We start from the raw sequence: 21,210 nt of genomic DNA on the forward strand, positions 1-21,210 counted from the left end.
GTCATCACCTGGAAATCGCAATTTCTCTTGTTAAAACATGCATATCTGTGTTTGACCTCAGTTGAAACTTGCCTGAAAGGCTGGAGTTTGAAAGTGGCGCCGTTTTTTCGCTTCTGCTCTTTTTCCGAACAGGAATAGCACACAAGGGTGTGCATTCCTAAAGCACGAGATTTTGATTCTGCGCCTTCGGTGACGTCACCGTGGCGGCTACTTGCATAAGCCCACCCCTCTTTCACCACCCAACCCCGCCCCGTCCGCTACCTGAAATCGCCGAAGCGCCGCCATTATGTTTTGGAGTCTGCATGCAGGCAAGCCCCCCCGGCTCTGTCCTTCCTGCGGCGAATCAACGCGCGCCTCATTACATATTATACAATGCACATCCGGACCAGTCAAAACCTCGCGCGTAATCTCGCGTGATAAAATCGCGGTACGAAAAAGGGTCAGAACAAGCTCAATGTTTGATTAAATTTTTTTTTTTTTTCTAATAAGTTTTACGAATTGATCCAAAGCGATCCAAGGGGGGCTGGATACGTATAAAACCAGGTGATGACTCCTTTAAGGAAGCATACCTTATATATTTATATCAAAGATCCTTTCAGGGACAAAAGGTAAAGGCTGCGTTCACATCATATCAGGGTGGACAGTTTTGTATTTATTGTTTATTTCCACTGTGCAGCCTACTGCACAAAAGACATGAGTTCTCTCTACCTCCTTTCATGGTTGTGCTGTTTCCATAGAGGTGCAGGACTCTTGCAGTGAAGTAAGTGAGCAAAATCGGAAAGAAAAGAAACGGCCAGAATCTGTTTGGAGTTAAGAGGGTTAAGAGCATCTACTCAATAATTAATGCTGCATGTCAAAAATACACCGTGTGACAATACTGAGTGCTCAAAAGTGTGTTTTTTTTTGCAAAATCGAAGAAGCCGAAAATCTTAATGAAACATGTTATTCAGATTTTGAGCACGAATGTGATCATTTTATGCATTGGATAACGAGCTGGATCAGCAGCTCTGGGAAGCGTTCCTTAGTAACGTGCAAAGTGCAGCGTTTCACCTGTTGTTCCCCGACGTCCTCCCAATCATCTCTCTTGGTCAATCATTTCCATCAAACCTCCAGCTCAGCGTGACCGCTCACTTTCCTTTCGTCTTATAACTGCTTTTTTTCACTTTATTTCTCTGCTCTTAAACACTAGATGGCTTCTGTAGGTGATAAAAATACACTGTTCATTCCCTGTAACAACGCAAACCATTCCCTCAATAATGGATGGGCTCTGATGGAGGGCATATGATGGCGTCAGATGTAAAGCTTCTGCTGTGTGAGTCAGACAGGTCGGAGACGGACTGCAGGGATCTGCGTCATCGGACCTATTTCTAATCCTATGTGGGTTTTTATGTTTCAGGGTTGCAATTAAGTAATCTCATGGAGTAAAATAATTTCCTTTAAAGCTGCAGATCACGGTCTGTTTTGAAAAATTTTGAAAGACTATCTAATTGCGAATGTATGATCTGATTTGTTATATGAGATTTTCTCATTATTATTCTCTTTTTCATTGAAAAACATTAAAATGATTAAGTTTGTCGAATATGATCTGCAGTCCCAGCCTTCATCTCTGCGGCATCGCAATATTTATTTAAAAAAGGCACTTTGATTGGTTAAACATTGTTGCAAAATCTTCACAGTCACGTAAACAAGCAAACACATAATGGAGACGGTTTATAGCAACATGTGGAAAATCATCGTTGTGACTCGACTCGTCGCTCAGCCACCCCACTCCTTCAGTGTGTGACGAGAAGCCACACACACACACACACACACACACACACACACACACACACACACACACACACACACACACACACACACACACACACACACACACACACACACACACCAGTCCGCCCAGATTCTCCCACCCACCCTCTTCTCTCCATCATCTCAGCCGTGAACTGTCATCAGAGATGACTGACAGCCAAACTGAGGCAATGTGAATATGAATACGACTGAATATGAATATGCAGATGAAGAGGGGAGACAGTTTGGCTGCTGTCTTCTCTTTAAGACAGTTCTGCCAGAAAATGACAGCTGTCATCTTTCACCCTCACTACTTTAGGATAAGGCGGTGATGAGAGGTTGTGTGTTGCTTCAGACTAAGGCCAATGTCGGAGTGAAACACTGCAGTATGTGTGTAAAAACAGGTAAAATAGTAGTTGTTGTGCTGTAAGTAACATCATTTAGAAGTTTTTAAAATGACTTGGATTAAAGTCTATGGTGTCTTTCCAGGAGTGAGAGTAATGATGTCACACCAGATGGACACACGAATAAATTCACAGATTTCAATATAGATAATGCCAATATACTGTAAGAATTTCCCAGAAATTAAACAATATATATCGGTATGTATATATTGATATCCGTAACTTCCTTATATACTTACTATCAACACAGACTGATAGTAACTGTCCACTATCAATGAAGGACTTTTCTGCAGTTTTGATGCCGTCTTTGAACTTTAAATCCGTATGCAACGCAGTTAATGTGTGTTTTTCTGTTTCTACAGCGAGATCAATCATCTGGAGTCAGGTCTGGTGGTGGAGCTGTGGAATAAAGGTCTGATCTGGGACACTATGATCGGCACAGCACTCATACCGCTGGACACCATTCGGCAGTCAGACGAGGTAACGCTCTCCCAGCACAAACGCACCCTCGTCCGTTCATCCAGTCATTCAGTTTCATTAAGTATTAAAAAACACTCTCACAGGTTGCCAACTTATTTTAGCACAGGCTTGTCTTTCTCCAGACCTCATTACTTTTTGTACACTCATCAATGTCTCCACTCAGTTTGAAGCACAGTGAATGTGCTCATCCCAGTTCTGCCAGTGTTGTGCCTCGCTCTCAATCTCTAAATGTCCCTTTTTCTTTCTCTCTCTTTTTCAGGAGGGACCAGGAAGGTGGACGTCTCTAGATTCTGAGGTGTTAATGAGGGAGGATGAGATCTGTGGGACCTCCAACCCAACTCCTCACCAAGTGCTGCTGGACACTCGCTTTGAGCTGCCCTTTGGTATGGACAGTATTCACATGTTGGCTTCAAAAGATGTTTGGTTGGCCAGGTCGAACCAGATAAGCTTCCATCTCCATATAGTAGAGATTGTTCCACTGGCTTCATGAAGTTTTTATGAAGAGCTTCTTTATTGTAACATTAATAATATAATCCTAAATATTCCTCCACAGTCTTTATCGTTATTTCTTGTTCTTGTTGTTGGGTGTAACTGACTAAAAAGCAACTTTTCTTGAGACACTTAATCTCTGTCTGAAGTGTCGGCCCTTGAGCTGTTTATCAACACTCACCTGATGCTAAGATGGTCCTGGTTCATGCGGCTGTCTGCTCGTCTGGGCTCAAAAGCCAGAGTCTGAAGATGGAGATAAGATAGTTGTTAACACACTTTGACTAATCTTTTTAAAATGTCAAAATAATTGGCATCCAACTGAGGTCCTTATCAATAGCGAGGTCTTTCTTGTCATCGCGATGAGTCATACTGAAACACAGATGTGAGTGCAAAGATATTTGTGAGTGAACAAAGTTAATTATTGTAGTTTTCCCACTGATTCGTATCAACAAGGTCAACAGTTGGAGCTCCAACTCATCATTTTTCATCAATGAATTAGCTTTAATGTATATAGTAATACACTTAATATATTTTTTGTACTTTAAGTATACCATAAGCATGTGACAGTCCACTGTTAATAACATTTAAAATTCTCACACATTAAATTACCAGGGCCAGGGCCAGGCTTTTACATTTATTTATCCTATCTTTTTCTCTTCTTCCGCTGCAACTTCTTGTCTTTCTCTGGCTTTGGGGGGAACCAGCGAGGCCCCCTGAGGTGTTTTTTATTCTATTTCTGGGCCCCCCAAAGGAAACCTCCTCATCAGCTATTAAAGGCACATGAATATAAGATGAGAACACATCGAGCTGTGTGGATGGGATAGGTTGGGGTAGGGAGCATGGCGTTGCCTGAGGTTAGGGTGGAGCTACGGTGCCTGTGCGTTTGCACTTTGTCTCCCATTCAGTGTTCTGTATTCTCCTTCTTCCTCCATTTTACTTTCTCTCTTCATCACCCCTTCCCTAATCCCGGCATCATCCCATCCTAATCCGTCTGCATTTACTCCACCGCCTCTCTTTCACCACGCTTGTGAACTCTCCTCCACATATTCTCACTTTAAATCCATCATTTGTTCTGGCTAATCCGTCTATCTAGATATTCCAGACGACGAGGCTCAGTACTGGACCAGTAAACTGGACCGGATTAACACCATGCGGATACATGATGAGGTAAGTTTACTAGAACGTGTATTTCCTTTTAATAACTTATAAATAACTAACCTAGTAGAGACGTTAAATCCCAAGTTCACTGAGGAGGAAGTTTTATGTGAACAGGAATAGATGGAAACATATTGCATGAAAAAAACCTGCTCGGATTATCTGCGATACCTCCTGTTAATTCAGAAAAGGAGGATTTTTTTTATTTAAAAAATAAAGTTTTGCTTTAAGTCGGTTCACATTTTAAAGAAATGCTTTGTCACATACAAACGTGCTGTCTATAATATCCCTATTGGATTTCATGCACAAACTATGATTCCGTTTTGTTTTTTAGAGCATTTTCATTAAATATTTATTTTTACTAAATATGTCACAGTGTGAACCCTTCTCAGTGATATGTGTTGGCTCTCTGCTTCCATCTACTGGAACATGATAGTTACTACATGACAGATGATCTGCCTTTTTTAGTATGAAATAATTTTGATTCACTTTCACTGAAACCATCATGTCTCTCCCCGTCTTCTCCTTTCTTGTTTCCATTGTTCTCATGTGACAGTGTCCACTCCATGAAGAGGTCCAGAGAGGACGAATGGCGTCTGTGCCCTCTCAGTGCTGTGAGTATCAAAGTGTGTGTGTCTGTGTTTTGTGGGTCTTTGCTCTAACTTATGCATCCTTCCACACTGATGACGCTGATGTGGAGAGGAATTATTATTATTATTAAAAGTTATAAACGTTATGTTTCTTTGATTGACAGCGTTCAACGGGTTAGGACTGAAACCAACCTCAGTTAGGTTTTATGAAAAGAGTGGGATTTCATTTCATTTAACCCCCCATGTGACTATCGACACCACTTTAGTGCCACTGATTTCTAAAAAATCCCGCTTGGCACTAAAGATGATTTTTAGTTTGTAGTTATGAAGAGAAGCATTTCCTGGCTGTTGATGTTACTTTGTTGATCAGTCTTACTGTACCATGTGACGTTAACTCTGCCATCACATTTGTTTGTGTGACTTCATCACATTGAATCAGTTCTTATACTGATATAACCATTCATCATTTTCACAGATGTGGGTGTTTTCACTCCCATTACATGTTACAAACATCATCCAGCCTTCACCAATTACAGTTACTGGCTTAATTTTTAATAAATGAGGTCCACTTTTCTTCCTGACTTCTTTGAACACTTGCCTCGATGCCTGCAGGCAGTTGGAGTTATTTCGGATGGAATGACCAGCAGAGTACGTATGGTGGTATTTTCTTCCCCTGTGGCTTGTGCATGGTGCAGGACTCCTGTTTGCCTTTCCTTTTAAAACATATTGCATGTTTGGTCTCAAACCATTGTTTTATCATCATTGTATTTGACATTTCACATTGTTGAACCCTCCTCATTAAAATAAAAAGCACCGTGTGTGGGTGCAAATTGTTGACATATTTAATGTGGCATTTGGAGTTAATTGTTTCAGTTTTTCTAATTTGTTGTTGTTTATGCCACTGTTAGCTTGGTGTTCATTTGTTTGTAGTACATACCTGCTACCACAAGAGGGAGCTTTTTATTCATTATTGGTTCATTATTTGGTTCATTTGTATTGTTTCAAGTCTTCTTCCCATCATAACAGTGTCCCAGCAGCCTGAATCTACTTAATGCATGACAATGGTACTGATGTAACTTTGTATGATGTAACTCTTTATTTCTTGCCCATTTCTTCTTAGATTGTAAGCAATGCAAAAGGAAGGTTTAACTTATGACTCCGGGCTATTCTATAACATTAAACAAATGAATGAACAAGAGCTAAGCATTATTTGAAAATCTACTGGATCACTTTTTTTGTAAAAAAAAAGAAAAAAGAAAATGTAAAGTATATTTTAGAAATAATCTTGTTTGTGTTTTGCTTTACTGTTTTGCCTTTGCCCAGCTTTCGATGACCATGACAGTGCAGTGGATGACCGTGATAGTGACTACCGCAGTGAAACTGGCAACAGACCCCCACGGTTCCACAACACCTCCCAGACAAATTCTTCAGTGCACCAGTACCCTATAGGACGCAGGGTCCAACATCAGACCGTGTCCAGGGAGGCTGACTCGATACAAAGCTATGAGCTAGACTATAGAGATATGAGGGGGGGCAGGTAAACACACACACACACACACACACACACACACACACACACACACACACACACACACACACACACACACACACACACACACACACACACACACACACACACACACACAGAGACTTTAAGGAGTCAAGTTATCAACCATAGCAGAATCCATTGATAGAGATTTTGAACTTATCTAAAAATTTAACAAATACTCACACTGTCATCAATCGGGTCCCATTTAAAAGCAGTTGTATTGAATTGTCAAATTAATTCCAACACTGTTAATCTGTTGCTGGTGCCAGTTTACAGTTATGGTGCCAGTGTCCAATAAAGATGTTTTCATCATGTAAGTGTTGCCATGGGAAAAAAAACTCTGACAATGTGAGAGAGAAAGCTGTTAACAGCCAACCAGATAACCTCCATCAATATGGAGATACTAACAGCTTACATTACATCTAACAACTGCATATGTCTACATGTTCCATGTGCATAAACAACAGCATAACTGTGTGAGAAGAATAGGAACTATGACATTTTGCACAATATCAAATTACATACTTCCTTCTACTGTAGTCTTCTTTTTTCATTTGCTATTCTATTTATTTACTTGCATGAACTGCACTTTATTTGCATGATCTGCTGTTTTTTTGTCTAATACATGATTTCTCTTCCTTTCCTTTCTTTTATTCCTTTCTTTTTTATTTGCATCATGTTCCACTGCTTCCTGCATGGCACTTTTCTTTTTCTTAAATCCAGACAATCAAACAGTAGGAACAGAGTAAGAATAATCCCTGTTGATTCAGGTATGGGTGTGGAGGATTGGGAGAATAAATATAAAGTGCCTGACTCAGGTGTCTTGGATGATTACTTGGACGCTGAGCAGAAAATGTGGGAGGACGAAGATAAAAGCATAATCTACCGAATCAGCGACAACTCTTGTGAGTCCAAAGGTAGCAGGTTCTATCAGACAGTGGAGTGTGATGCACTATCCCCTGAGGATACGGAGGAGGTGGATGGCAGGCCACACAAACAGAGGCATGGCTTTGGCAGTGGAGAAGTACGGTTAGTTTATAAGGAAGCCGGCAGCTTTGAGGATGAATTGTCCCCGCCTGAAATTGATATAATCCCCTCTGTCAAACAGCTACGACAGCAGACAGACAGAGAAAGTCTACTTTACAAGACCAGACTATGGGCCAAAACTGCCTTAGAGGACACACTTGAGAGCTATGCAGCTTTTCGTGAGGAGGAGGCTGCTCGGGAAGAGGCTGCAAGGGTCAGGGGAAGGGCTGAATATGGCTCAATTGGTTCTGATGAGATGCAGTATTCTTTTGGATCTGAGGAAGACCTAGATGAACTGACATTTACTGAGGGAGATGCTAGTTATGAATATGAAAGTTACTACTACCCTAGCAAGTATATGTCACCTTTTGGAGGACAATGCAATTCAAGCAAAGGAAGAACAGGTCATGGACAGGATCCTATGTTGTCTCCTGTAGAGGAGCCAAGTGATGAATATGTAGATGCAATGGATGAACTGCAAAGCCTAGTTCACTCAGTGTCTGAATACCTGGCTGTAAAAGAGGAGGAAATCAACAACTATGAATCAATGCCTAAACCAATTAGAAGGAAACTCCCAGCACTGCCAACTGTTGCTCCAGTTGAGGAACCTGGAGACAGTGAAAAACCTGAAGATAGTGAAAAACCTGAAGATAGTGAAAAACCTGAAGATAGTGAAAAACCTGAAGTGAAGGAGGACAGTGCTGTTGAACAGGGCATAGCTGGAGTAAAGAATGCCATGAGTTCATTATTCAGTACAATCACAGGATCTAAGTCGACCAACGAGGTAGAAGCATCTGCCAAATCTCCATCCCCCCAACCATCACAGGCAGACTCTGGTATATCAAAACTGCTCTCTTTCATCCCTCAAGTTAGTGCTGAACCAACAGAGACCTCTGGTACAACTGCAACCGATCCACCCACATCCCAAGCATCACCTCAACCTGAGTCGGGCATTTCAAAGCTGCTTTCGTTTATCCCCAAAAGTGGTGGTACTTCTCCCCCAGTAGCTATAGTTCCCCCTGCCTCTCAGGAACCCACATCAGAAAAAAAGTTTTCACTGCAGTCTCTTTTGCCATTTCAATCCTCTGAATCCAGTCAGCAAGCCGACACTGGTCAGGCGTCAACACATGTTGGCGCAGAGGCACAAGGCGGTGCAACCACTACTCAACAATCCACATCCGGATTTGAATCCATGTTAGGAAGACTTAGTCCTTTGAGACTTTTTTCCAGTGCGCCGCCATCTAGAGAGCCATCACCGCAGCCATCAGAGCAAAGAAGTGCATCTGCTACAAGCAATGAATTGCAACATGGGTCTCAAAACAGATCCACCAGTCCTAAGAGAGAGAGCTTAGAAACAGAACAATCGTTGCCAGGTGAGATCAGACCAGGTTCAGGAAGTGGATCAGTTGACCTTTTGCCAGATACAGGAAGTGGATCAATTGATCTTTTTCAAGATACAGGAAGTGGATCAGTAGAGCTTCTTCCAGAGACAGAGTCATCTGGTGAGCTACCTGATATTCAGGAAAGAAGAACCCCTACAATATCAGAACCAAAACCTGAAAGCAGTTCAGAGGAAACCGGTTTCTTCAGTCCTTTTAAGAAATCCCTCTCTTCCCTCATATCAACAGTTCCACCTGAAAACACCTCACAGAGTGACACCAAGCCTGCTGAGGAGTCATTTTTAGGCAGCAAACTCAAAATTCCATTTTTCTCTTCTGAAATCAATAATACCACAGCCCAGCCAACGACGGAAGGAGGCATGCTCTCAGGGTTTCTTAAGTTTGCTTCCGGTGAAGATGTCAATGCCCCACCAAAAAGTCCATCCCCTAGCCCTGTAAGAACTCCCTCTCCAAGTCGTGCTGCACTTCTTGAAAGTGTACCAAAAGGAAACACGGAAACTGGCTGGTTTTCAAACTTGTTTAAGGTAGGCCAAAATGAACCAGCTAAGGAGCCTGAAAAACCCCAAATGACTCCCACTGTGATGCTAACCAAACCTAGCGGTCAAACTGAGCCACATACTGAACAAATGCCCCCTGAAACCACAGAAAGAACTGTCTGCAGAACAGAACAATTGTCTCAAGAGCAAACATTATCTGAAAAAGAATCCCATTGCAAGACAGATACCCAGCCTGAAGTAGATGTCACATCTAAAGATCCAGGTCTGCCTAAGCCCATGGAACAAGCCAGATCACAACCGCAAGCCTCACAGGCCCAAGGAATTCTTTCTGGGTTTTTTAAACTAGGATCAACAGAAGATTCATCATCTGAAAAGAAACCCCAAGGAGGGGATAGGCAGCCTCAACAAGGTGGGCTATTTTCAGGCCTATTTTCATCACCTTCTCCGCTATCTCCCCAAACACAAAATAATTCCGACAGCCAACCTTCAGCAGGGCTGTTGTCTGGATTTTTAAAATTTGCCTCTGATAATGTTTCTGCGCCTACCAATCAGTCACTGTCAACATTGCCAGGAAGCCAATCAGGACAAATTCCAACTCAAAGGGAAGGAAACCCTGCTAGTGCACAGCCGCCTACTGGAGGACTCTTATCTGGGCTCTTGAAAAAGGCTACAGACACAGTGACTGGGTCTCAACAAACTCAGTCAAGTCAAGATTCTCGACCAGATGCAGCTGACGATACAGCGAGAACAGGAGGACTTGAACAAAACTTCAGTCAAGGGACCACTCCAATTCAGAGCGTAGGGAATTTGTCAGAATTAAAATTAAGTTCGACAGAAGCAACTCCCCCTGACAAAGGTAATCTCGACCAGCAATTAAAACAGCCTGTAGTCTCAGAGCAACAATCAAACCAACAGAAACCTGACCAAACAACAGAAAAACTACACCCAAAAGCACCAGCAACAATGCCTGAACCTAGTGGATTGTTTGGAGGTCTGTTGAAACTTACAGATACCTCTTCCCAGTCACCAAAAGCACCACTGGCTACACAATCTACACAAGCAAATCAACCAGGTAACATGTTTTCAGGACTTTTCAACAAGATTGTTGAACCTAATCCTACTCCATCTCATCTACAACCAGAGTCTGGTGCTCAAGGAACTAACCAAAAACCAGTACAGCAAACACCCCCTCAACAAGGAGGCTTCTTCTCTGGTCTTTTTGGAATTGGGGGCCAAGACTCTGCTCCTGCAAATGCAGGGCAGACCTCACAAAACGAGCAACAGAGTGGACCATCAGGGCAGCACTCTAATCAGCAACCGGACAATAGGCAAAACCTACAACAGAAAAGCCAAGTCCCTCCACAACAGCCCCAGAGTAGTCCTGGAGGGATGCTCAGTGGATTGTTAAACAAAATTGCAGATGCAGGCACCACACAGTCTACAGTGGGGAGTCAACCAGAGCAGCAACCAGGACAAAGACCAGGCCCTAAAATGACCCAGCAACCTAATCAACAGGGAGGCCTCTTCTCTGGGCTATTTTCAGTGGGTCCTACTCCTGTAGCACAGCAGCAACCTACTGTTGGTCATCCTAACCAGCAGCAACCCCAACAAGGTAATAGACAGCCTCTGCGGAGGCAAAACCAGATACCTCCACAACCTGCTGCCTCTGCACCAGAGCCACAGCAGGGTGGACTATTGTCGGGGCTTTTTAATAAGTTAGCATCTACAGATAATGCACCACAACAGTCCGCCCCTCAGATTGGGTCTCAACAGAGAAATAAATCAAACATTGTTGGACCTGGTCAAACTGCACTTCACCAACCGTCTCAATCCAGTCAGCAAGGTGGATTCTTTTCTGGCTTGTTTGGTCAGACATCACCACAACAGCAGCAGCAGCAGCCTGGTAAAATTGCAAGTCCTCAACATACAGCAACCCAACAGCCTAGTCAAAGTGGAGGTTTGCTTTCAGGTATTCTGAAACTTGCATCTGGTGAAAATGAACCACTGGATCAACAGTCACCTCAACCTGCCCCGGCAGGTCAACTATCTGTTAAATCTGGGCCAAATGCAGCACAGACAGAATCAGGGGGATTATTCTCCGGCCTGATGAACAAAATTGCAGGTACTGTTGAACAGTCATCATCACCTTCTGAACAAACGAACCTTCAAACACATCAACAACATATGCCACGTGCAGGGCAGGGGAGACCACAGATTCAGAGAACCAAACCTGTAGAGGTGCATTCCTCCCAAGATGTGGCCACAGATAAGGATTTAAAAAGTCCCGCTCAAAAAGGTTTCCTCTCAGGTCTCTTTAGTGTCACAGATGAGCCATCGTTAAAGACACAGCAACCATCAACCTCTGAGTTTGAGAAGGAGGAACCAAAAACCAGCACAAGTAGCACCTCTGCTGGCTTGTTATCCAATATTTTCAAAACAGGCCCCAGTGACAGTAGCCCTTCTGCTCCTGGAAAGGAAACTGAAAAAGGCCTTCTTGATCGTTTTCTGCCAAAGAGTAAGGAGGATATCTCTTCAAGTAAAGCAGCACTCGCAACTGCTGTTGCTACAGCTACTCCAGTTGTTGATACACATAAAGAACATCTGCAATCTCAGGTTTGGCAAGATCCGAATATTCCCCCAACCCAAACTTATCTTGAAGAAATTCAACGTCTCTTGTATGGTACTGCACATGAGTATGGTTACAAGGATCTTTTATACAACTTCACAGAGCATGGAGTTATTCCACCAGAGCTCTATGAGCATCAGTGTCTAATAGAAGCTCTTCTGTGGCAGCAACTCAATGATTATGCTCTTGCTGAAGCCCTTGCCACTCAAGTTCAGGAGAGTTCCCAAGCATGCCAAGGGAATATACCATCAACTGTTAAAGCACCTCAATTGGACAATCATTTATGGTTTAATCCTGTAGAAATGGACATCAGTGGCTTCAATGTACCCTCACATCCTTGGAAGGATGCTGCTACTGATCTTTTTGAGAGCAGAAATCGCTTCTTTGAACCAGATGAAGATCTTGTTTTGTTTGATATGAGTTGCAGAGACAAGAAACCCTGGAGTAGCTGTGACCATTTGAATGATCTTGATGGGAAAAGAAAGCCTTGGATTGCTGACAGTAGTGCACTAAATCTGTCCATGCAAAAAACAAAGACACGATTAAGTAGGTGTCATTCACTTGCAGAATGCAGTGTACAGGAATTCAGCAAAGTAGTTGAAAAAGATGTTGTTAGTAGTGCTATAAAAGATGAAGACTTTGGTTTGAAATCAGCAACTGAGTTTTTAAAACGACTTGCCACAAAAAAGGGCCCAATGGATTTAACACGTGGAGCCATGAATTTAAGCATGTCTGCTGGAGTTACAGGAGATCATGCAGATGATGAAACAATTTTTGAGGACTCTGAGTGGTATCAACAATGGCTTTCACTATTGGAGCAAGGCTTGTGGTGGCCAGCTGAGGCTGGGGACTGTGGCTATTATGTTTATATAGATGAGGACTACATTTATTCCCTCTTAACTGACAGGGCTGGTAGACACCTCTATGCCTGTGCTGCATCAGAGGATCTACAAACTCTTGGAAATATCACTGAAAATATTGCTAACATTCTGAAACAAAAAGAAAAGGACAAAGTGACCCTTTGTGGTTTTAAAATTCCCATATACCCCGAAGATAAAAATCTTTGGATTCCATGCGAGCAACAGAATAGATTAGTGTTTTCAGATGCACCAACAGACTTAACCTCTGCCCTTAGAAAAGGCGAAAAAATAATGAACATGAATTTGGAAAGCTTTTCTCAAATGTTTCAGGAATCTATATCTTCTCAAGCAGATCAGCCTGTAGATTTTACTGTGTACAAGCTTAAAAAGATTACGGTGGAATCCATTCAAAATAGCTATAGCTATCAAGAGGAGCCAGTGGAGGCAGCTGATTTTACTCTTAAGTCACTGAAAGGGGGATGTGGAGGGCCATACTGGAAGAATCAGGGGATAAAAGATGGGCTTACAATCTCACCTGCTCCTTCTCCCTATTCAACACAAATCTCTCCAAACAGACGTCCCCCAATTCCTGAAATCAGGATTTCAAATATAAGCAATATGCCTGCAGACCAACCAAAACAATTGCCAATTGGAGGAAAAACTGTAATGTCTCCCAAAACTGTTGCAAGTAATGCTGATATACTGCCATTAACAACATCTAACAAAGTTTCAGAGACTTCAAACATTTCTAAAAATCTTACTGAGACACCATCAGCTTCAAAAATACCAGGATGTATTCAGTTGGGAAGGAAACTGCCTACACCACCAATTGTTACTAAAGCTTCTGGAGCTCTTTCAGCACAGGCAACTTCTGTTAGGAATTCACCCACTTCATCTACTAAAGCTGTGGCTCTGCCTTCCGTTTCCCAACAGAGACCCCAGCTTGCAAGGCAGCCATCCCAGGCAGAAAAACCCAGAGCATTATTACAAGAAAATATGACTATAGTCACAGGGATGTGTGACATTAACAAAGTCAGCAGTCCCTTAGCAGTGGACCAAACATCCTCCCTGTCTCCAAAAAAGCCACAAGATTCAGCTCATGATTTCAAACCAAAGTTGCATATATTGAATGAAAGCTCAATTAATGAAACCTACCTTTACAAAAGAAACCATAACTTTGGCACTCCTCTAATGGGCAATAAAGTCCTAGATTTTTCAGCTATAATTAATAAAAACAAAAATACCAAAGAAATAAATGCAGCAGATGCTCACCTAGAACATACACAAAAACAGCAAGTTGTTGACTTTACAAAGTACAAGTTGAAAAGATCCAAAGAGAAAAAGCAGATGGATACTAACACAAGTGTAGACTTGGCTGACAAGACCATTGCAGTAGATCTTACTAAACGGATTGAAGACGAAGAAGAGGTTGAATATCCCCTGGGCACATTACAGCAAATTCCAGTTTCAAATCTGAGAACAGTTTCTCAGACCAACTACGGGTCAGTTGACCAACAAAGCAAATCAGAAAGAAGACTGTCCAGTCCAGAGGTTAGAGTTGGCCATACCTTTTCTACAGTGCATATCCAAAGACCACTAGCCTCTCCCAATGCCACTATAACTGAGACAAACCAAACTGTTTTTACTGCTGCTGGTCAAGCTGCAATAGGCAATTCATCAAATCGATCTCGTTCCTCTTCTGATGAATTACCAAAGATTTCTGACACTAACACAATGTTATCAGCAACTAGAAGTTCTTCAATTAGTCATATTTCCAGTAAAGCATCTAGCTTTGTTGGAGGTCTTAAACAACCTGCAAAAACTGGATCACTGCAAACTGTATGTAACACATCATCGGTAAACCCTGTTATGAGAAAACAAGTGGACCCTCAGGGACAGCAACTGAATTGTTCATCCAGTGTGGATCTACGAATGCAGCAAAGCCTACCAATAATTACAACTGGTTTTAGACGGCAGATTCCTGTTGACATGACACCTCCTTCTTGTCAGTCTAATGTAAAGGCTCAGCAATATAGGGAGACCACTGCGCCAGCAAACTCAATTAAAGCTACTTTAGATATGTCTGCCAAGATCACAGCCCAGAAGACCCTGCAAACTGTTGTTCCATCAAATGATCTTGTCTCTGAGGCTGTGTCATTGACAAAGAGAATTCCATTAACTTCTGAGGAGGCACAAATTAGTTCTAGTTGTCATGAATTCATTGACTTGTCATATAGAGGGGAATCAGCAGAGCACCAGGAACAAACAAAAGAGGAATGTCAGTCTCATACTATTACAGGCAATCCGGTAAAATGCTCTGTTACGAAAAAGGAGATTCCATCTTGCAGTGTGAGAGTATTGTTACCAAAACAGCAATCTCTTTTAGGCCAGTCTTCTGAATCCCCTGAAATGTGTATACCACCCCAGCAAGCTACAGCACCAGCCAATACAATTAAGGCCACACTAGACATGACTTCTAAATCTTCTGCCAAATTGAAGGAGGTGGTTCCTGAAGTAAGAAAAGATAACACTCTTACTGAGGCAATACCACTAACTAAAGGCAAACCAAGTGCCCGTGAACTTGCACGAAAAGATTCTGTTGGTGTACCACTCGTTGTAGATATCCCTTCTCAAGAACCTTTTGGTGACATTAAGATGAGCTCCACTGTCAATGTACAACAGGGATTTGAGGATATAATTAAATACCACTCAGATTCTATTCGATATCAACAGCAATACTGCCAGTCAAATCTCTCAACTCTACAGTCATCAGCCAGTGTCCAAACACATCAGACATCCACATCAACAAAACCTGTGACAGCTGCAGCACTGGATATGTCACCCAAACCATCCCAAGCCACACCAATAACAACAATCCCAGAATATGAGTCTACTCAGAGTGAAGCATTTTCACTTGTTAATAAGCCCAGTGCAAGAGCAGTTGCCAGAAAAGATTCTGTAGGTATCCCCCTGGTAGTTGAACCAACACCACTGGAATCAACATGCCAGAAGCAACCTCAAATCTTGATTTCTATGCAAAAACAGAAAACCGTGGATGGAAACATTCCTTCTGGATGGCAGCACCCACTTGCCAGCTGTATGGCAGTGCAGTGCTCCAATGTGACTGAGAGCAATGGTGTGTCACAGTGCATTATCCAACCTTATCAGCAGAGCCAACCTGGTGTATTTGCACAGTCAAATCACTCAACTGTACAGTCATCAGCCAGTGTCCAAACACATCAGACATCCACTTCAACAAGACATGTGACAGCTGCAGCACTGGATATGTCACCCAAACCATCCCGAGCCACACCAATAACAACAATTCCAGAATATGAGTCTACTCAGAGTGAAGCATTTTCACTTGTTAATAAGCCCAGTGCAAGAGCAGTTGCCAGAAAAGATTCTGTAGGTATCCCCCTGGTAGTTGAACCAACACCACTGGAATCAACATGCCAGAAGCAACCTCAAATCTTGATTTCTATGCAAAAACAGAAAACCGTGGATGGAAACATTCCTTCTGGATGGCAGCACCCACTTGCCAGCTGTATAGCAGTGCAGTGCGCCAATGTGACTGAGAGCAATGGTGTGTCACAGTGCATTATCCAACCTTATCAGCAGAGCCAACCTGGTGTATTTGCACAGTCAAATCACTCAACTGTACAGTCATCAGCCAGTGTCCAAACACATCAGACATCCACTTCAACAAGACATGTGACAGCTGCAGCACTGGATATGTCACCCAGACCATCCCAAACCCCACAGAGAACAACAAAGCAAGAATATGAGTCTACTCAGAGTGAAGCAATTTCGCTTGTAAATAAGCCAAGTGCAAGAGAACTTGCCAGAAAAGATTCCATTGGTATTCCTCTGATAGTTGAGCCCACGCCACTGGAATCAACATTCCTGAAGCAACCACAAGCCTTGATCCCTGTGCAAGAACAGCAAACTCTGGATAGAAACATGACAGTGCAGTGCTCTAGTGTAAGTGATGCCTCAGAGTCGATTATCCATCCTTATCCACTCTCTACAGCTCCAGCAAACTCTGTTAAAGGCACATTAGATATGTCAACAAAGGCGTGTATATCAGACACACTGTGGAACTATTCAGATCCAGTATCATTGGTAAGGACAAGGCCATCAAGCTTTGCATATTCTCAAAGATATTCTGTTGGTGTCCCACTAATTGTGGAAACACAACCCACCCAGGAGCACCCTAAAAGGCAACAGACACAGGTTGGATTGCAAGAACTGATGCAACAAGGATTTTTGCAGAATGGATGTCGAGAAATAAATCAAAGAACTTCACTACCTGCCAACTCAATCAAAAGCTTTTTAGATATGACTCCAAAACCACAGCACAAACAATCTGAAACAGCTGTGACAAGGAATGATTCTGTTAGTGTACCACTCATTGTTGAGCAATGTGCACATCAACAAGGAATACATGCCTTGAGTGGAGTCAATACAACTGAGACACTATATAGGCAGATGTCTACCTATCACCATAATGATGTCTTTTCTGGCTCAAGGACAACCCACCAGGACACACACAAACAAAATAAGCCAATGGACTTCTCTGCAAAAGATAGCCTGAATACAACTGACATGTCATGTTATCACACTGAACCAGAGGATGGAATGCCCATGAATTTCGCTAATAACAAAGCAAAGAAAGAAATGTTTGAAAGACGGCAGGCTGGAAGGACATTGGAAAAGAAAACAATACTGGGTATAGTTGACCTAAGTGTGGATCCTCAAAACAAAACCACAAATATTAGTCTTGATGATGCAAAGGATCTCTCCTTTCCTTATGTGTCTTCTGTAACTCAGAGTATCACTCATGATCAGCAGCAATTTAAACCTCTACCCACTTCAAAAGAGGTCAAAGAAGTTGCAGAATTTTCTCAGATTCAGAAGTCACTACCACAACATATGGAATATTCTCCTGATAAACAGGCTACCATCCAACCTCCAGGAAATTGCAGAAGGCAGTCGGAAATACGATTGAATCCTGCCCCAATAAATACTTCAGTTTCCTATTTGACTCATATTCAAATTAAGAAACAGCCTGCTCAGAATTTAGCTTCCGATGCTATCCAGGACAATACATCAGCTACATTCTCACTAAACAGTGAATATCAACTTGTTGATTCCAAGAAGCCGGATCAATTGCATTCAGACATACCCCAGGTGCAAATGCAACATTCAGTCCCACAACAGCAATACCAGCAACCAAGTGTGGAAACTGACTGGAAATCACCCATTGTTAGATCGCCGACAAAAGCTCCAAAGTTGCATCGACAAGATTCAACTGATCAGCATGACATGACCTTTCGGCCCAAAATTCTTTTAAAGCAGCCAACTGTGGATAGCTGTGGAAGCATTGAGGAGACCCCTTCATATATTGGAACACTTGCTTGTAATGCACAGGTATCGCCTTCCTTTTCCACACAGCAACTGTATGGGGGATCCCAAACGGTTCCTACCCCACAGGCTTTACCTCCTTCGATTATTCAGCACCCACATGATGGATACAGAACGGATCATTCTCTAAAATCGTTTGATGTACAGCCAGAACAGAGCAGTGCAACAATCGATTATTGGGAAAAAAATGGTCTTCAACTATCAGATGTTAGTGGACTTATATCCGAACCCACCACGAAACATGGCCCAATGCCTGTTAAACAAGTAAAGAGTAGTTATCTAAATGAAGGCTGTGGAACTGAAATGCAAGGCCCAGAATTATCTCCAACACAAGCAGGTTCTGTTAAGGGTTTGATTTCAATATATAGTGGTTTAGGTTCACAACCAGCTGTTCATACAAAACCAGTTGCTGTTATGCCACACCACACTCGCATTGTGTCTATACCTGTGGATCACAAAGTGCAAGTTACTCCAACTCCTGCGGTCAGCCATGTTGCAGCTACTCCTACCTCTACATTGAGTGCAATACCTTTGCACTCAGTTTGCACAATTGAAGGCGAACTATCTCCTTCCTCACCATCTGAATTATCCAACAATAAATCTGCAGCCCTGCAGACAGAGTTTTCTCAGGCACCATTGCTAATTATTGACTCAGAATACAAAGAGAAAGGTTCAATGTCGAGTGGTGTGAGCCCTCAAACATCGCCAGTGATATCACCTGTGACCTCTCCCTCCAATGAGTCACCAATGCATGATTTCAAGTCTATTTCTCAAGACTATTGGCAACCACAGACAACACAAAATGCAAGCTCAGCAAGAGAGACATCAGAGAAAGAATTTCCCTCTCCTGAATGTTCTCCAGCTAAACCACCAGATACCACGACACTCAAAGGAATTCTAAGTAAAAGCAATTCAGTAGAACTTTCAGAAACATTGTCAGAGGTCACATCTAAAGCAATCAATGAAGAGGTCATCACAGATAACATGGCTTTATCTAAATCAGGAATGCCACAGCAACAAAGTTCAAGAGAAACCAACCAAACCATGTCCACAGAATGTGTAAATGTCAACACTGGATTTGGTGAGGTATCTACTGAAGCTAACTTATCACAGGAGAATATCAGCCATCCGAAGTCAATCTACATTGGCATAAATTATTCAAATGTACCTCCTGTTGACATGGAAATCGAACCAGGGGAGCCAAAACCTTTTATAAGACTACCCCATATTTTTGTCTCAGCAGCAAGTTCACCAGAAGAAGAAGCAACCGAACACAAGTTCAATGAATATTGCAAGACTGAACTGCCAGAAATCAGTCCGTCTGAAGATATCACTCTCACTGCAGTAACACTACCGGACTGTAATGATTCTTTGCCAGCTGATATTGTGTCACAATCTGACATACCTGGGGATACGGAAATCTGTAGCAAAGAAAAATTGATTGAATCAGAGCAGGTCATGACCTATTCACCTGAGATGTCACCTACACTGACTACAGCAGATCATACCCATGCAGATGAACATGACTCACAGCACATCCTGACCAAGAAAAGTTCAACTATAGAAGCTGCCCTCTCAGAAACTGAAGTAACAGCAGAGACAACTGAGGCTTGTGAGCTGCCACTTGAATTCTCTTCCAAGGACATACCATCAACAGTTCCACATATAACACAAACTGAAGTAAAACCTCTCAGTGATCTAGCCTGTCAGGTCACTGAAAACACAATTATTGTGCCAGCACCAACAGAAGGTACTGGAACTACTGAAGAATTAGCCTATGGGGATAAAAGCACAACTTCAGATGTAGTATTGCCTGAAGAAGATCAGTCTCTTGATAAGTTGTCATTGAAAGAAGTACCTTCTGCCTCAGACACAAAATCCCCTGAATGTGTTCAACAGCTTCATGATGAAACTGAAAGGGATGTCACCTTATCCACCCCTTTGCCCAGTCCTATCAAACCTTGCACAGAAGAAATCACAACCTCCAAGGAGGATAGCTTTGCTGTCAAGGTTGATCAGCCTGAGGCAGAACAACACAATGAACAACCAGGAAAAGGCTTATTTTCTTTGTTTAGTGGCTCCACTACAACCCCACAGCCGACGTCCTCCCAGACTGGATTATCAATATTTGGTAGCATTCTTCCTGGGCCATCTACCAAAGACACTCCTGGCACAGGGTTACTCTCAATGTTGGGTGGGTCAAATGCTCCATCTTCACCTGTATCCAAAGACTCATCACAACCACTGTCGACCCCACAAGAGAACCAGGGAAAGGGCCTATTCTCTATGTTTGGTGGATCCAGTAGTCAGCCACCATCTGGCCCAAGAGGTCCAACTGGTGGATTTGCGCGGCCCAGAGTTCCTCCATCCAAAGAACCTCCAGGTAAAGGTCTGTTTTCCATGTTTGGTACATCTGGATCTCAGCAACCACCAAGTCCTAGAAGTCATCCTGGGGATAGTGCCACACCAAGAGGTCCGTCCACTGGATCTTCCATATTTGGTGGCATCCTCCCAGGTTCTACTCCACATAAAGAAACTCCTGGTTCAGGTTTGTTTTCCAAGTTTGGAGGTCTTACTCCCCAGTCCCAAGCTGGACCAAGAATGCCCCCACCAGGACCAACAGTTACACAACCAGGGCCCAGAGGTTCAGAGTCCTCAGGAAAAGGCTTGTTCTCTATGTTTGGTGCACAAAACCAGCAAACACCAGAAACACATCCCATAACTTCTAAACCACCTGAATCAGAGGGTGGTTTCAAAGTTTCCTCTGTGTTTTCACTTGGTGGGAGTTCTGATGGTAACAAATCTAAAACTGGGTTTGGCCTATTTGGAATGTCTTTCATGGAGGAAACCAAGACAGAGCCAGACACAACCATGAAGGGGGAGATTGTCTCTCAACAAGTTAAACTCCTGGACACAAAA

At 42.7% G+C, this 21,210-nt stretch overlaps 1 protein-coding gene across 1 annotated transcript in view; it reads left to right on the forward strand.

Moving 5' to 3' along the window:
- Positions 1-21,013, forward strand: part of LOC311023726 (uncharacterized protein) — a gene marked incomplete at its 3' end in the record, with an annotated part of 47,006 nt that extends 25,993 nt beyond the window's left edge. The window contains exons 4-12 of the mRNA XM_084025715.1: positions 2,555-2,672; positions 2,932-3,055; positions 4,255-4,328; positions 4,873-4,930; positions 6,230-6,443; positions 7,179-8,349; positions 10,520-10,753; positions 10,940-11,065; positions 20,522-21,013. Of these exons, the coding sequence (XP_083881841.1) occupies positions 2,555-2,672; positions 2,932-3,055; positions 4,255-4,328; positions 4,873-4,930; positions 6,230-6,443; positions 7,179-8,349; positions 10,520-10,753; positions 10,940-11,065; positions 20,522-21,013 (2,611 nt within the window). The remainder of the gene's footprint in view (positions 1-2,554; positions 2,673-2,931; positions 3,056-4,254; positions 4,329-4,872; positions 4,931-6,229; positions 6,444-7,178; positions 8,350-10,519; positions 10,754-10,939; positions 11,066-20,521) is intronic.
- Between the last annotated feature and the right edge of the window lie 197 nt (positions 21,014-21,210).

Source organism: Eutrigla gurnardus (assembly GCF_963514095.1).
Source record: "Eutrigla gurnardus genome assembly, chromosome: 13".
NCBI classification, from domain to species: domain Eukaryota; kingdom Metazoa; phylum Chordata; class Actinopteri; order Perciformes; family Triglidae; genus Eutrigla; species Eutrigla gurnardus.